General features: G+C 41.6%; 1 protein-coding gene across 1 annotated transcript; it reads right to left on the reverse strand.

Moving 5' to 3' along the window:
• Window positions 1-263: 263 nt before the first annotated feature.
• On the reverse strand, window positions 264-16,791 carry TMEM38B (transmembrane protein 38B). Its single transcript, XM_071455709.1, has 6 exons — window positions 16,600-16,791; window positions 12,068-12,224; window positions 9,357-9,541; window positions 8,479-8,566; window positions 6,360-6,477; window positions 264-4,479 (listed from the first exon to the last, which is right to left on the reverse strand). Exons 1-6 carry the CDS (start codon window positions 16,703-16,705, stop codon window positions 4,273-4,275), a joined length of 861 nt encoding a protein of 286 aa, XP_071311810.1. The 5' UTR covers window positions 16,706-16,791; the 3' UTR covers window positions 264-4,272.
• Between the last annotated feature and the right edge of the window lie 337 nt (window positions 16,792-17,128).

A 17,128-nucleotide genomic window follows, 5' to 3' on the forward strand; every position in this document is an offset into this window, starting at 1 on the left:
GAGGATTCACCTTATAAATTAAGAGTATTCACTATGAGTAAATCTTGCATTCACTGTCTAGACTGTTGGAAGATGTTAGATTTCAGCATTCCCCTTATGCTGAGCAGATTCAGATTCCTACAGAAGACAGATGTTTGGAATTCTTGAACAACTCTGTCTTGCCTAACAATACACTGAAGAATCACATTTCAGATGATGGTACTGCTTGTGTGACATCCTCCCATCTCCACTTTTTTGCAATAAAATGAAATGGAGAAAATACAGAAGAGGAAAGCAAATAGCATTTATTGTCTAAAGACACTTCTATTCCTGAAGCAAATTTTAAGGTATTCCTTTTTACAGAAGCTGGGTGTATTTAGTAGAAATTACTCAGAACAGCAACTGGTTTAACAGGAATATGCCCTTCTAGCCCAAGAATGGAACTGATAAAGCAATTTCTGAATGACTTTATATAGGCACAAGGCAGCTTCTTCTAATTTTACCAGGTTAATCACAAAATTGGATACAGCCAAGTAGTTCATGCGTGCAGCTGTGCTGAATCAGACAAGCTTTACCAGAACAGTTTTAAGAAATTGTTAACAAAATTCTCACACAGAAAAGTTTACCAGAGATAGAAAACTAGCAGCATGAAAACCGGGAATTGTTTATTTAAGACATCCAGGACACACTGTATTAATGTCTCCTACAGAATTCAGGTTAAACCCTGAGCAACTGGCAATCTTTTTCTGTGTCATAAAATGTAGTTCTCAGAATATTTGCATGCAGCTTTTTTGAGCACCTATCCTTCAGAAACACATGATACCTTTAAACACAAAGTTTTGTTTTCATGATGCTTAAAACAGGATTTCTGTCAGCATAACTTGTGTTCTGCCTCAAAACAATATACATTTTTGCGTGTTGTGTATTATTTTTAAAGTGTTCAGACAAGAAAACATTTTAAAAAATTTTAATATTGTTGTCTTTAATTCTGAAAACGAATAGAAAACAGTACATTTTCCCCTCTAATTGTAAACTTGTGAAAGACTTAGTCTAAGCATATTTTCACATTGACTTGGACTAGGAATAGGCAGTTTTCAGGCAGAATTTCACACATGTGTAACACGGTTCCATTCTGTATGGTTCATGTGATCTAGAATACACAATTATTCAAAAAACATCCAAAACTTTAAAAAACCATGGACAGGCAGCATGTGCTGGTGTTGCTTGATAACTAGCTGATTATTAACTAGTCAATTGGCAGCTTCACATTAATCCGTGACATCAAGCCACAAAAAAATGAGACACCAAGTGAATACTCCAAGCATTTGTAATTGAACACTAAGTTTCAGTGTAATATGTAAGGAATATGACTGCTACCTTGCCCAAAGAGTTTGGGGTATTTTGTTGTAATTCTTCCTAAGTGTTAAAGAAAATAGTAATTTTAGCTTTCTAGGTACAGCACATTTGAAATGAAGTTGGATTTCAAAGTGAGTTCAATGCTTTTGGTCATCACCATGGAAATGTGACTACTCAGGCACAAGAAATTTCTTTGGTACTTTTATTTTTCTTTTCTCTAAGCACAGCATTGGTGACAGCTTTTCTAAATTTAGAGATGTACCTGGAACTAGAACTTTGTCTTTTCAAATCAGATCTCCCTCCACATTCTCTTTGGCATTCTGCACAAAGATTAACCTAACCCCTCTTTGCTGAACAATGCTCTTCAAAGCGGTACTCTCTGAAGAAAATAGTCTAATTTTGTAAAAATGGTTTATTCTAAAAATTGGCACATCAATGAAAAGATCCCCCTGAAAAGATTCTATTCTTATGTATTGTAACATCTCTAAAATGCCAAAGTTCTCAGTTATGAAGTGTACGCCACTTAGAACTGCTTCACATCTTGAGTAAAAAAAAGGATGCAACAAGCAAGAAAGCATCAAGATTTCAGCAAATGCTAATAAAAACTTTCAGTGCTTCTGACATTAAAGAGTGGTTTAGGTTGGAACAGACCTTTAAGATCAAGTCAAGCATTAACTCAGCATGGCTAAGGCGAACACTAAACCATATCCCCATGTGCAATGTCTACACACCCTTCACCTTTTCTGTGAAAAAATTCTTCCTAATATCCAAATTACCCCCCCCGGCCCAGCCTGAGGCCGTTCCCTCTGTTCCTGTCCCTGTTCCCTGGGAGCACAGCCCGACCCCCCGGCTGTGCCCTCCTGGCAGGAGCCGTGCAGAGCCACAAGGGCCCCCTGAGCCTCCTTTGCTCCAGGCTGAGCCCCTGCCCAGCTCCCTCAGCCTCTCCTGGGGCTCCATTCCCTTCCCAGCTCTGTTCCCTTCCCTGGCCACGCTGCAGCCCCTCCATTCCCTGCGTGAGGGCCCAGAGGTGCCCCAGCCCTCGAGGTGTGGCCTCAGCAGGGCCGGCACAGGGACGGGCCCTGCCCCGCTCCTGCTGCCACCCCAGGGCTGGCACAGCCCAGGGGCCATCGGCCTCTCGGCCCCCTGGGCACCCCTGGGCTGTGCCCGGCTGCTGGCACAGCACCCCCAGGGCCTTTTCCAGCCCCTTTCCCCCATCCTGGAGCTCCATGGGGTTGTTGTGAGCCGAGGGCAGGACCCAGCACTTCCCCTGGCTGTGGATCCCCCTCAGCCCATGGATCCAGCCTGGCCAGAGCCCTCTGCAGAGCCCTCCTGCCCTCCAGCACATCCACATCCCACCCAGCACCACCAGGTGCCGTCAGGAACTGCCTGAGGGGCCCTCAATCCCCCCATGCAGAGCTTTGGTGAGGATGTCAAACAGGCCTGGCCCAGCCCTGATCCCATGGGAGCCTCCCTGGTGCCAGCCCAGCTGGGTGTCCCTCCATGTCCCAGCGCTCCCGGCCCTGCCCTCAGCCCGCTCCTCCCCAGGGCACAGGGCCCTGTCCATGAGCAGCCAGTTCCTCCAGGAGATGCTGTGGGAGAAGCTGTCAAAGGCTCTGTGAAGCCCAGGCAGACACATCACAGCCTGTCCCTCAGCCCTGAGCAGCTCACCTTGGCACAGGAGGAGCTCAGGCTGGTCAGGCAGGACCTGCCTCTCCTAAACCCAGGTTGGCCAAGCCTGATGCCCTGGTTGTCCTGTCCCTGTTGCTGATGGCACTCAAGGTGACCTGCTCCATGGCCTCCCTGGCACTGAGGGCATGTGACAGGCCTGTAATTCCCTGGATCCTCCTTCTCACCATTCCTGTAGATGCATGTCACATTTGCCAACCTCCAGTGAACTGGGACCTCCCCAGTTTGCCTGGAGTGCTGGTAAATGATTGGAAGTGGCCCAGCGAGCTCTCAGCACCCCTGGGTGGATCCCATCCCACCGCTGGGGAGTGTCCAGGTGTTCTAGCAGCTCACTGACCATTCCCTTGGGGATTACGGGGGTAACATTCTGCTCCCATCCCTGTGCTGCAGCTCAGACTGCTGACTAAACAAGGTAAATGTACTGTCTAGTATTCTTCCTAATGAAGTTTGTCTTTGAAAAGAAATAAGTGCATATGCTTGGAAAAGAAATCAGGCAAAGAATGTCTAGAACCAAATGAACCAGAAGGTAACTACAAACCACTTGTAAAACACTAATGTGGCAAAAAACATCTACATCTCAAATGCTTGCAAATAAGAGTCCAAGTAAGCCAACCACAAAAATATTGATGTGTTTCTACTTGCTAACTAAGATTTTTCAAAGTGCCTGATAATATTTATAATGAGATAATATACTCTCATTTTAAAACATTTCAAAATATTTTAAAATATTTACTTTAAGAAATGAAGAAAATCTAGATGTGAATTACAACAATAGTTCAGTTACTTTCCGAGTTAAAGGCATTAAATTGGTACATTTTTACGATTTTACACAGTGCAATGTGATAAAGCCTTACTTAATGACTTTCTTATTTGGGACGTGCTACAGTGAACACCTGACAATACAAATCAGTGTTATCAAAATGACACATAAGAACTGGGGGATAGGAAGATGTGAAACAAGTGATACAGTAGGAAAAAAAATATGATTGTCACATTTTTGAAACTATCTTTTTAACATACAAGCATTTGAAGTTGTCGTAAGTACAAAAATTAGTAAACTTTTAACCACTATAAAAATTCATAGTTTTAACTCACAAATCCAACATGTGCATTTACACATAGCTTACACAAAACATCCCAAAAAGGCAAACCACAACACAGCCCTGTTCTCCTTTCCTTAGAGGAGACTTCTCAGCCAGCCTAATCTGGAAGACACACATCTTCACGACCATCACAAGGATTTCAAGTCACTTATTCTGTTTTCTTTGCTTGTTTTTTCTTAGCACCCTCATGGTGCTGCTCAGAAGGCTGGTCACAGACTGAAGAGCCATTGGAAGATGTGGCACTTTCACCCTTCACTTTGGAAGGTGCCTTTCCTGAGCCAAAAAACATTTGGCACACTGCAGCCTCAATGGGAGCAAATGGAGAAGTTGCACATCTCGTCAACATCATTTTTACCTACGGAGAACAAGGATCAAGTTACAATAAAAGTTGTGATGGCTTCACAGGTAAACAAGCTCAAAGCTGAAGGGGTGTATGGCATTTTTAACTTTCTACACAAGGATGAGGCTGTGCAATCACCAACGGAATTCTGCTCATTTTAGCTGAAACTGGGCAAAGAATGCTTTTTTTTCTGACCAACACTCTTCACGCAGCTATGAAGGGAATCTACAGGGAGGTCAGAGAGGGATTTTTCTTTGGGAACTGCAGCAATAGAATAAGGGGGAATGGGTACAGGGGAAACTTATGTTGGATTCCTGGAAGAGATTTTTTACAGTGAGGGTGGTGAGATACAGGTTGCCCTGAGATGTTGCTGATGCCCCAACCATGGTAATGTTCAGGACCAGGTTGGATAAAGCCTTGACAAGCCTGGCCTTGTAGAGGATGTCTCTGCCCAGGGTAGGGGGATGAAATTGGATGATCTCTGAGGCCTTTTCCAGCCCTTAATATTGTATGACTCTATGTTTCTGTGAGCTATACACAAACAATGTGCACAGAAAAACCTCTCTGTAAGATTCATCATCCTGAGAGTAAATTGCATTTAATGCCATACATGTAAGGTGAAGACCAACTTTTATGTGTAAGTTTTGTGCCTTGTTCAAACTGAAAAACTAAATGGAGTGGCTTCCTTCCACTTAAATTGGAAGAATGGGATGCGTAATTCCATTTTGAATGTATAGGTCCATAACCAGACCTTAATTAGACTTCCATATTCATTCCACAAAGTTCAGAGATTTAGGTGGGCACCCCTTAGGACACATAACTTGGAATCAGGATTGAAAAACCTGTTTTTCAGATCAAGGTACTGGACAAGTTTATATAGCAACAGTTTTTACAGGTTTCAGAGACATGACAAGTTTCTAGGAGACATTATTAAAGGACTATACCAGATACACTGTTGCTTTATTCATTTATTCGCTAAGTGGGTGCAAGTTCCTGACTGTCAGTACAACCATCAGTGTAAGGATTTAGTTACTCCAGTGCAGCTGGACAGCCAGCTCCTGTGGACACCTGCAATTTCTCACTTCCAGAATAACATTCCTTTCTTTCTTCATTCCCAGCATCTACTGTTCAACAATGCCTTTATCATTTCCATTTTTCAGATGGAAAATCAAGGGGACATAAGCTTCAAGTCTTGGCTCCCTACAGTTGACTTCTGCAGAATTAAACTTGTCATCTCCTTCCCAGAAAGGAGACTGGCAACCACACTTCCACACATTCTTTGGTCTGTTCAACACCAGCTCTGAAGCTGTTAAAATTGCCAGATATCTGCTAACAGAGATTATGCTTTCTTATAAACTAGTAATCCAGAAGAAAGGCATCATCCTGGAAATGAACAAGACTGGAGGGACTGAAGACTTCAATAGAGAAGTAGTGTCTATTTTATTACGAAATAGTTACAGCTACTTCAAAGTAGTTTTGGTACGCCTTCCCTTCCCACCCAAACACTTATTTTGCGAATATTTTAAATCAAATGAGAATCCAGCTGGTTTGTTTTACAGACCCACTGGCAACTGCATAGGTACACACAAAAGACAGAGAACAGGAGAATTTCTTTCTACAAGAATAAGCTTTTTTTTTTTTTTTGAGATTACAGACATACAAGCCTGGAACATCAAATACTGAGTCCCAAAATTCCTGATTTTTTTCTTTTCCTCCCTGTCCCCTGCATACATTGAACAGAATCAGTAAAAGAACAGGTCTTCCATTCTGCTTATGTACAGAACTCTAAACACATATCTTCAGCAGGAGCTGCCTTCCCATCAAGCAGCATGCATTTCAGCAATTAAATAAAATATTTTCTGTTATTTGGTCACTAGCAACTTTCAAATTCTTACCTTGAAGACAACAAGAAAGATGGTGTATAAAAACACAAGGTTGTGTTTTGCTATTGGCAAGTACTGTCTGCGTTGCAGGGTGAAAAGAACTGCTCCTATCAAAGTTACCTTCACAGGGCTAGAAATCAAACAAAGAATGTTAATTTCTCTTCTGTGCTCCACAGTGGAAGCTGCCTGGAAAGCAATACATGTTCTTAAGTGTGCAAGATAATTATTGCTGAATAGAACTAATGAAAACTTGTGGTAACAGTGCTAAGATCCAAAATCCAGCTATAACTAAATTAAGATTTCCACTTTATATAATATTACTACACTTTCTGTCCATAAATCATCAAGTCCAGCACTACTTCAGACACCCAACAAACTCCTTTTTGACAAATAGTCCTCAAATCAATGCTTCTATTCAGACTTTATATGTCAGCTTGATTCTCTTCTTCCTTCCCAAATATATCTTCTTGAAGAATTAAAATTACAGAGCTCACACTACTTGGACTAGACATAAAAACAGGTTCCTATACCATACTCCAGGAGTTAGTTACTCCAAGGTGTTGAAGAGTAACACAGTCCAAGTCTTGGTCCACTGTAAAACTCCAGCAGCTCTGGGACTGTATCAGCTTAAACCTGACTGAAGCCAGGCCTGTATTTACCATTTTTTGCCAACACAGCTGTGCTGACCTGAGACATACAAAGATTTCCACTCTGTTTCCAGCTTACAGCAATCTTTGTTGTGGTACTAAATCCCTTCCGAGGTATGCAGCCAAAAAGCTGGAGAACTTTGGTCAGTCATCCAGAATTCTCTGCATTTCTTAATCTGCATGTGACATGTACAGGTGACATTCCTGTTATCACAGAGCATCTACTGTGGATCTGCTCTTCACTGTCTTTTCAGGAACCAAAAAACTACATCAAATTCCTGCTCAAGAAGCCCAAAAAACCACACTGTGTACACAGGCATCTCATCCATTTGCAAGATGTTTGATGTTTTTAACTCTGTAGCTTAGTTCAATTTAATGCTCTTAAGACTTTACATAAACAAAACTTTAGATCTTTTTTGAGTTACTTTGAGCCATACCCACAGTGAAAAAGGAGAATACATGCAAGTAATGCCAATCAGTAAGCATTGTTCTGGTGTTGCACCTGTAAAGACATTTTTATTTGTGTCTATAGTGCTATTTATGACAGTCGCCTTTTCCTCTGTAAGTTTACTTTCAAGACTGCCATTTAGGCACTGATAAGAGAAAGCGAAATTCTAAATACTTAGAATTTTGGGAAAAGCCAACAATTAACACAATGCATGAGCAGTTGAAATATTGCCAAAGAGAAGGCTACAAATGTCTCTCCTGTTATTCTGTGTCTAGGAGTGGCAGCTGAAAAGCAAGATAGCTTTTTAAAAAAATAAAATTATGATTTTAAAAGACCTGACTGTAACCTGGGAAAGATCAAAAGAATTTTAGGAAATTATCACAGTGACCTTATCTTGACTTACAATAATAGCTTGTGGCTTTCCAGCCTGTTTCAATTCTCATTTTACAGAGAAAACCAGGAGGCATGTAATATTCCTCATTCTTTGCTCCTGCAAGAGAAGTAACTTTTCCCATCTTGCAGGTCATTTCTGCTATACTGAATAACCAATTTGTACTTTCTCAAATAATTGATGTCTTTGGAGGAAAATAGCACTGGCAGCAAAAGGAAGAGTGACAGTGTTCAAAGGAAGCCATCTTAGTGATGCTCAGAACATACACCAAAATTCACTTGTGTATTTCTACTACCACTGTGCTTTCATTTTGGATAGAAAACCATGTCCCTGTAAGACAAACTGAGCCAAAACTGCTTTCTAGCAACTCCTCACTAGGTATTTACTACTTTCTGACAGGTTTTTGTTGACTTCTCTTCCCATTTGCAGCTTTTGGGCTGTGAACATAAAATGATTAGAACATCACTAAAAGTCCCAAAGTTCACTGTCCCATCTTTCAAAGGATACACACCAAAACAGAGTACAAATATGTCCTAATGGGTTTTTCTGGGATCTTTTTTTGGCTTCAACCACTGAAAGTAAGCATCCACACCAGGAGCCAGCATAACAACAGCTAACTTGTTGCAGTTTTTAAAAAAAACTTACTAGGACATCTGCAGGAGCTCATTGGTTTCAGGTTTCCACACTCCTCTCACCAGCTGCTCAAAGTTGGAAATTAAGCCACCACCAGCACCTGAAATTGCAGAGATTTATGGCAAGTTTCCACTGACTGCTACCATTGCTATGCCACTGCTCCCAGAAAAACACATGACACCAGGTGCTAAATGTGGCACCAAAGCCCAGACTTAAAAACATTTAATCCAACCTCTCATACAAACAAGACTCAAACAACAGCATGAGACCTCAGAGGCTGAGAGACTCAGCAAGAAGCTCAGGTCTGCCTGCAAGTGACAGCATCTGAACTGATGCAATCATCACATTCACACGTGTTGCTTTCCACAGCAGCACAGAATCAAGCAGAAACAAGAGCTGCACAACTACTTTCTGAAGGGACCCTGATGCTGTGGCTGCAAATACAGCTGTCAGGAAGGTGGCTTCCAGAATTCCAAATGGCAGGCAGGCAACAAGGGTCATTCCTACATTTAAAACCAAGTAATGGCTACAACATAAAAACCTAAGATACCCAGTTCTCTTCTTCAGCCTCATGCAAGGCAATAATGTTGTTGGAAAGTTCAGCAACAGCTGCACAGAAGATTTACTTCTTTATTGTCATCAACTGCCCATCCTGCAAGCTCTCGTAAGACCTTCTGAAGGGAACTCCCCTCCAAGTCCTTCAATGTCACCCTTAATTCAGGCAGAAAATCTGCAGCACAGGCTTTTTCCTTCAGGGGACATCAGACTGCATCAAGACTACCATGCCCAGCACAGCAAGGGTGGTGCTTCAGTTCTGCTGTAGGGGCTAGACATTTAAACACCACCCCAAAAAACCCCAAACCCTCAGAACAAGATGCTGTGCATGTTACCTCTGGCCCAGCCCACAGCCACCATGATGAGACAGGCATCTTTGTAGACGGTGTCTGCATGTGCAATGCCATCTGTGATCTTCCAAGTCCTTGTCACTTCTTTCATCCCTGCCACCAGAAGACGAAGAGGCAGAAAGGAAAAGCAGCGGCAGAATATGTCTTCTGGGCAGTAAAACACCAGATACCTGAAAATCATCAGGAAGAAAACATTAGCCACACTTTTGCTAAGGAATTATTTTTTCGTAATCTTTAAAGATATTTTTGGAATGTGTCTAGCAATGCCTGATATACTACTGACAACTCCAAGTCTCGTGGCACACATCTTGGAACAAATTTGAAAAGCTTCTGAGCACGCCTGAGCTTTTGCACCACAACCAAGCACTACTGCCTCACTGTCACAGAGAAAAATCTGTTCAAGTCCATGTGAAACAGCTTTACATTTTTCCAATTGTTCTGCACCTTACATATCACATTTTTATAATTCAAGTCATTAAAGTGGTATCTGATTGACTTTGTGGGGTTTGAGTTTATCTTGTGAGTTATTTTTTGTTTAGATTGGTCTAGGGGGGTTGTTTTGTTTTGGTTTTTTGTTTGGGATTTTTTTTTTAAATAGGATTACAACAGGGTGGTAAATTAAATGCTGACTCTGTGCTTCCAGACTGTAGGTACCTGGAATTATATAACTTCAGCAAGAATGCCTCCACTAGTTAATGTCATACTACATGAAATGCATGGCTATATTTAAACACATTTAACATCTTAGTACTCACCAATTCTAGCTTTTACAGCTTGCCAGTTACAAGCACATTTCTTTATTCAAAGCACTGAAAGAACACTACACAAAATATCTTTGATAACTTGCTTTTAAAACCAAGTAAAGATGGCTAACAGTTAAATCCTAAGTGACAGTAAATTTTAAAAGATCAGATTATGTAGTGTTTTATTATATGTCTTCAATAATAAATAAAATTCAGTTCTTACTGAGACATTCTCAAAAACTCAATCAAGATTAAGTATCTTGATTAAGTTGTCTTAAGTAGATTATTTCAGTACAGGAGTAAGAGTAATAATTGCATAAGAGCACAGAAAGTGTTTAAAAGGAAGGATAAATTTTGTTTTCTTAAAAAAAAAAAAAAAGACATTGCCCCTTTAAGGTTTTTGATCTCAATCCTGCCTACCAAGAATTTGTGAGGCCCTTCCCTTTATCTCTTATTGTAAAGATAAAGATATTGTAAAGATGCCTCTGTATGCAACCAGGCTTCAGCTGATATGAAGCCAGAGATGCAGAGAGAGGATGTATTTTACAGGCTACTGCAAAAAACCGTTTAAGCCACCTACTCCCAAGATAACTCACACCAGAATTAATTTAGATCTGCAGAATGTGGGTTTAGGACCCTGAAGCACTGGTGACAGGACTGAGGCTGGCCCTGAAGGCCCACCACGGCGTTCCTGCCTGTAATCTCTGCTAACAGCAGATGCCGCTGTCCTACAGACTATTCCGGAGCATTCCCCAAGCCCAGCACGACTCCACTCACTTTCCAGCCCCAAGTGTGGCTTGAGGAATGCCATGGTGCACGATCTGGGACCAGGAATTAAGGTCACTACACTCAGGAAGAGGGGGCTTTGTAAAGCTGGAAGCTTAAAACGTTTTGTAACGTTCGCAGCTCCTCACTAAAACCTCCTTTAATTTGTGCACAGCAAATCACATTTGACCACAGTGAGTTAAACAGAAATCCTGCTCTCTTCAAGTGTACTCCTAGCTCGTGTCACTTGATGAAACAAGCAATCAGTCTGCCCACATCAGACTGACACAACCACAGGCAGGTTCTGTTAATAATTCACTAATAATACATATAATTAATTTCACCAAATTAAATATGTCATCTTCTATTACAACACAAAGACCATAAAACTAATACATATACCCAGAGAGACAGAAACACTTGCTTTCATGTTAATGAATTTGCAATTGTAAAACTTATGGGGCAAGTGGAACTAAAGGATTTTAAGCAGGTCAGACTATCCAAATATAGTGGCTGAGATTTCTAAATTCAAAATCCACTGCTGCTCACAATTTTTGTTAAGTTTGAAGTTTTCCTCAAGATCATATTTACATGAAAGTAACTCCAGAATGTTTTTTTTAACTCCAAAGCAGGCCAAAATGCCTAATACTTGATTCAATTATACAATTCAGCTAGCTACTGTCTTCCACCACAACACACACCCATCTGGGACAGAATGAAATACAGAAAAAAAAAAAAAGTGTCTGGTAGTAGGAACTGGAGGAAAGATGTGTCTTGGAAAAAGCCAAAATTTTTACATCAGCCAGGTTCTGATCTTCAATAACTACTTTTTAAAAACTTGGCTGCATTTATGACATACCTATGTTCAGTAAATCAACAACTGAATAACTTTATTAAAAAGTAATGTTTGCACCTGTTTGACCAGGAATAATAAAAAAACCTAAGGCAAGTCTAATCTAGCAACAGAGCATTTGGTAACACAACAGGCTGTAAGAGCTGCTCTCTGTTCCCAGAGAACAGGATCATAGCTGCTGTGACACTCTGGATGAAGAGACAGCATCCAAACCCACAACACTTTTAAGTAAAAGTTCTGATTTACACCGAACCCTGATGGTACAAGTATCAATTTACAGCATACACCTTCCTTAGAGCCAATATCACTCATCTTACCCAACTGTGGCTGCTTACCAGACTGAGGATGCCAGTAGAATATTTATGGTCTTTGCCAGAAATGCTACTGGAGGTTCACCAAGCATCAAGGAGGACAAGACTGAGCCCCCAAAGCAATAAAGCATTGCACTAAACCAGCAGGCCAAGGGACTTCGGACCGACACTTCCACAACTCCTGTGGAAAAAAAAACCAACAACATGTAACATTCTGCATAAACAGGAATGAAAACTGGAGAACAACATCATGTTTTAAAGGTCAGTATTTTTCGATTTAGTTCCTTCGGGTAATGAAAAATCCTCCAGCAATCAGCAGGCTCTCACAGGAAAATTTTTCAGAAATACAAACCCCAGGGCAGGGTGACTTTAACTTCAACTCCTAAAGAGAAGTGAAGGCTGACATAAAGTGTTTACTGAATATGTTTTGTGCATTAGTTTGTTATATCTAGGTACCAAGAGGAAAAAGCTTTCAGAGCATAGCAGTGAGGTCTTGTTGTAAACAGCCTGGCACAGGGACACGCTTTCAAATTTGTATTAAGAACACCTAAGTGGCTAATCTAAACAGGATTGCTGACATTTGGAGAGTTATTCTAGGAATTCCATTTCTGCTTTTGAGTGTTCCAAGAATTCAAGGTAACTGTTTTCCCTTCTTTTCTCACAATATGCTGCTGTGATTGCTGGGCAAAATGAAAACTGCATCCAAGATAATTATCAAATCGTTTTCAGCTGCACTCTTGAACAGAGGGGGGGGGGAAAAAAGGTTACCTTGAACTATAATAATAAATGTAAATTTCCCTATTTATTAAAAGGTTGACAGTTTGGTTTACTTCATCATCTTTAAAATGAACAATCATTTTAAAGTGCAAGTTAACTATGCCAAAAAGAGTACATAATATTCAAAGATTATACTGGAGGTATTGGGAAGTATTAACCATTTTCACAGGAAAACAACATTTTACCAAAGCTAGAAATATGCTCAAGTGGTTGTTTTGACTATTTCCTTCCACTTTAAAAGTTCAGTGTTGCCAAAGTTTCCCCTTTACACTTGGTTCTGAGCTGTTTGCCTGAACAAGTTTAATTTTCTGTAGTCCAAAGGCTGAAGTTCACAAAAGCACTACTGTCTGCCCCAAAATGAAATCTGACATCTGTTCCTAATTCAGAGCAGAAGCTTTAGTTTATCAGGCATTTCTGTGGGAAAAGAAGCTTCTACCAAAGATGAGAGGCTCAAATATTTAAAAAAGCATACAGCACTCTCAATTCATTCAATGCATTAACAAGTTTTGGTTTTAGTGTTCCAGTTTTAGTGCTGGCATAGATATCAAGTACTGCAGCACTATCTAAATGCCCATAAAACAGCCAATTTATAAAAATGAGCATTCCTCAGCACTACAGAATACTTAAATATAAAATAACAGCTCTTTTATTTTTAACTATTTTGCAATTTATTTTTCAAACTGCAGTACCCAGTGCTCCCAGTTAAGACACTTGCAAATTATTAATGGCTTGTGCTTACTACTTTTGGAGTAGGCCTAAAATTAGGTCTCTGTTCTCTCTTCAGAGCCATTCTCCTGCCTTCCAACAATCACCAGCTTCTCCACACTTCCTTTGCCCCACAACTAGCAGCAAGTGGTTTTCAGTTTTAAGGGCACATCCAGATTGCCCTCTAGCAGTAAGCTCCACAGCAGAGCAGGTAAATGTCTTCATTTTACAAGTAAAAGGTCAGGAAACTGGAACCTCTATTGCACTTCAACATTTTTCTGTTGGTCAGCACTAGAAATGGCTCAAATGTCAGTTTTTAACAAGGATATATATATATCCTTGTTTCCTAACAAGGAATATACACAATACAGAAGACAATGAGGCAAAAAAGTTGATACTAGTTTAAAGATCATCTCAGCATTGCTAGTTAAATTATTACTAGGGTGTAGCCTTTCAGAAGACAAATTCAGTTTTTAAGTAGGTCACATGTTTTTATACAAAGCGGTCATTTATATTTGTCCTCTGATGCATCCTCTAAAATTAATGAGGCATCACACAACCACGCAATGGTGGATCTGCCAGAAGGCCACCAGCCCTGCAGATGGACACTTCTGAAAGTTAGGGAAAGGTTTCAAAACACAAGGACTAATTTTGAATACGGTTTTAAGAATTGTTCCTGAACAATAGTAACATTAAAAAACAAACAAACAAAACCAAGGGAAAAAACTCAAAAAACCCCAAACAAAACAAAAACCCAAAAAACCCCAAAGAAAACAAAAAAAAACCCAAAATAAACACACAAAAATAGACAAACAAACAAACAAAACAAACCCTTAACCAACTAACTATTTGTGTCAATAGGATTATAACTGCTTTAAACTTTTCCGCATGTTCCAAATAGGCAATAATGCACACTACACACACATCTAGTGAGCACACCAGAAGGATTTGTACATATTTTGTCTAGTACCCCATTCAACCACATAGAATATCCTTAGTTAGATAAAGGATTTATAGAGTCAGACTTAACAGAGCAAAACAATGCTGAAGCGAAATTATTTCTCTTCAAATCACCTCAAACACATCAGGAACAAACCAAATATGACACATCCTCAACCACCACCACCTTTCGCTGTGCCTCCATCCCAAAAAAAGAAAATTGCCTGTTCTACACCTGGCTGGAGTTGCAAGCAAGCAACTCCTAGGCCATCCTCAAAGCACTAATCAAGAACTCTTCTTTTAAAACATACAGAAGGCAACAAGTTGGTTGTCCTGTCACAAGTGAGCAGGAAAGCCTGGCTAGGAGGATTGGGAAAGTCCCAGTTAGTGTGCACCCATCCATGATCCAAATGCCCACACTGAATCTGATTTTAAGCAGTGGGGGTGGGTTGGTATTTTAATGAGACAGTAATCTGGGATAAAGTAAATGTGGCTGTAACTTGACCACATACTTCTTACATCACCAGGCACTCAAGGCTATCCCGTAATTTCCCTGTCAAATATAGCTACTGTTGTAAGTTTCCAAAAGGAATATAGACAGCATTAATCGACGATAATATATCCATACTGAGTATTCATAATAACTGCTATTTCAGTTATGATTTAATACTCAGTTAAAACCACTTGGGAAGTGAGAAACAGGCCAGCAGGCAGTCACCTGGATTACAGTTATTAATTCCAACTATTAGAAAATACTCAGGAGTTCTGAACTACCAGCTATTAAACTGAGAAGGAAAAAAAAAAAAAAATAGGAGCATGGATCTGACCAGACTTTGGATAGCAATTTTCTTTCCCTAAGTGTTGTCTCACTACAACCAGGCCCAGAGGCCTCTCATCCTCATCTTTAGGTGTGCCCATTCCAGAGGAAAAGTTTAAAAGCATTGCATGATAATGTCAGAAAGTCTCTTTCTAAATGGAACTGACACATTACACAATGCCACAGCCCAGTGCCCGTCAAAAATTTTAGCAGCATTAACAAAGTTTGGTGAAGATTCTAGAATGCATAAGCACTTTACACCAGTCTCCACAGTCGGTTAAGTGCATCTCCTCAGCAGATGGTCAAAATTCACCTTGGAACAGTAAGGAAGGGCCCAAAGACCAAGCTCTCACTAAACAAACAGGGCAGAGCCCTAGAAATCTAGAAGCAGGAGCTCCCAAATTCGCCCTGTAATCCCAAAAGCCAGCTCAGTTTCCTACACAGTTACTGTAAACGTGTCTAAACCCACACCACAAGTAGCTTGATTCTAAACACAGAAACAAGGCCAGTGCCTACATTTGTGACAGAAAAAAAAAAAAAACAAAAACAAACAAACAAAAACAACAACAAAACAAAAAACAAACCCCAAAAAAAACCAGGCTTGGGGTTAACAGCCAGAGTAAAAATGATTTTCTGGAAGAGAGCATGCAGACTGAAATGCCGTGATGTGCTCTTATACAAAACCTTGTTAGTGGAAGTGGAAAGCTTTGCTAAATTCACTTTACAGTCCACGGGGTACAATGCTGACAAGCCACTGGCACAGGACCTACCCGTGAGAGTCCTGAGCTGTTTCCTACAAGGCAGAAAGGCCTTAACACCCCCCTGCACAAACAGGGTGTGTGAAGGATGTAAAGTCTAGCTAATCTCTCCTCTCAGATGCAATTCTGGGCACAGAGATACTGTCCTGTGTTACACGCACATTCTCTGCATAAACCCAACTTCGGGGGGCTTCAGCCCTTTTACTCCTGAGACCTCAAAACTGAAACAAACAATCAAATAACTGAATTTAAAAAAAACTAAAAGCTTTCCGACAAAACTCTTGGCTGATTTCGCCAGCGCCTCTTAACTTCTGGAAAGCGAGAAAAGCTTTGGCTGGGTGTCTTTAGCGGGCAGTGAGACAACACTTATGGACAGACGGGCTAATGCAGGCGGCAGACAATCCCATTTGCACGGCCACGAGGTAACCGGGACGGCGGCTCCCTTCGGAGCCCCATCCTCACCCTGCCGGGGCTGGGCACCCCCCGGGACACACGGGGGAAACACCGGGATCCGCATGGGGGGTATGGGGTGTCCGCCCCGTCCCGCCCGCCCCGCTCACCCCGCTGCTCCTTCAGCGCCAGGACGGAGGCGACATAATGCGCCAGGTCGAAGAAAGGGAACATGCGGAGGCGGGAGAAGCTCAGCGGCACCTGCCACAGCTCCATGGCCGGGCACGGTGCTCCCGGAGCGGCTGCCCGGGACGGGAGAGCCCTGAGGACGCGGCTTGGCCGCTGCCGGCCGCCGTCAGCGCGGGGCGGGGCGGGCGCGGCGCCTCACGGGGCTGTCCCTCCCTCAGCCCGCGGCTCCGCTCTCCGAGGTGCCTGCCCTGCCTTTTGTTTGCCTTTTTTTGGTCAGAATGCTGGTAGTCCTGCTCCATGCACAGTTTGAGGTTGGTTGTGGCCTCCCTCAGAGCCCCAGTTGCGTTCGTGTTGCTTCCCTGCGCACTTCGTGCACAGGTCGCTACACTTACCCTGATACACTGGTTTTTTGTTTTTTTTTTTCTTTTTTCTTTCCTGTTGAATATGTCTGAAGCTCATCAAGAGCATTACCAGCCTGACGGTCGGTTCCACATGTGGTCTTTCCCAGGT

This window comes from Agelaius tricolor, unplaced genomic scaffold (genome assembly GCF_023055355.1).
Source record: "Agelaius tricolor isolate 1412-34295 unplaced genomic scaffold, bAgeTri1.0.p SCAF_53, whole genome shotgun sequence".
Taxonomy (NCBI): domain Eukaryota; kingdom Metazoa; phylum Chordata; class Aves; order Passeriformes; family Icteridae; genus Agelaius; species Agelaius tricolor.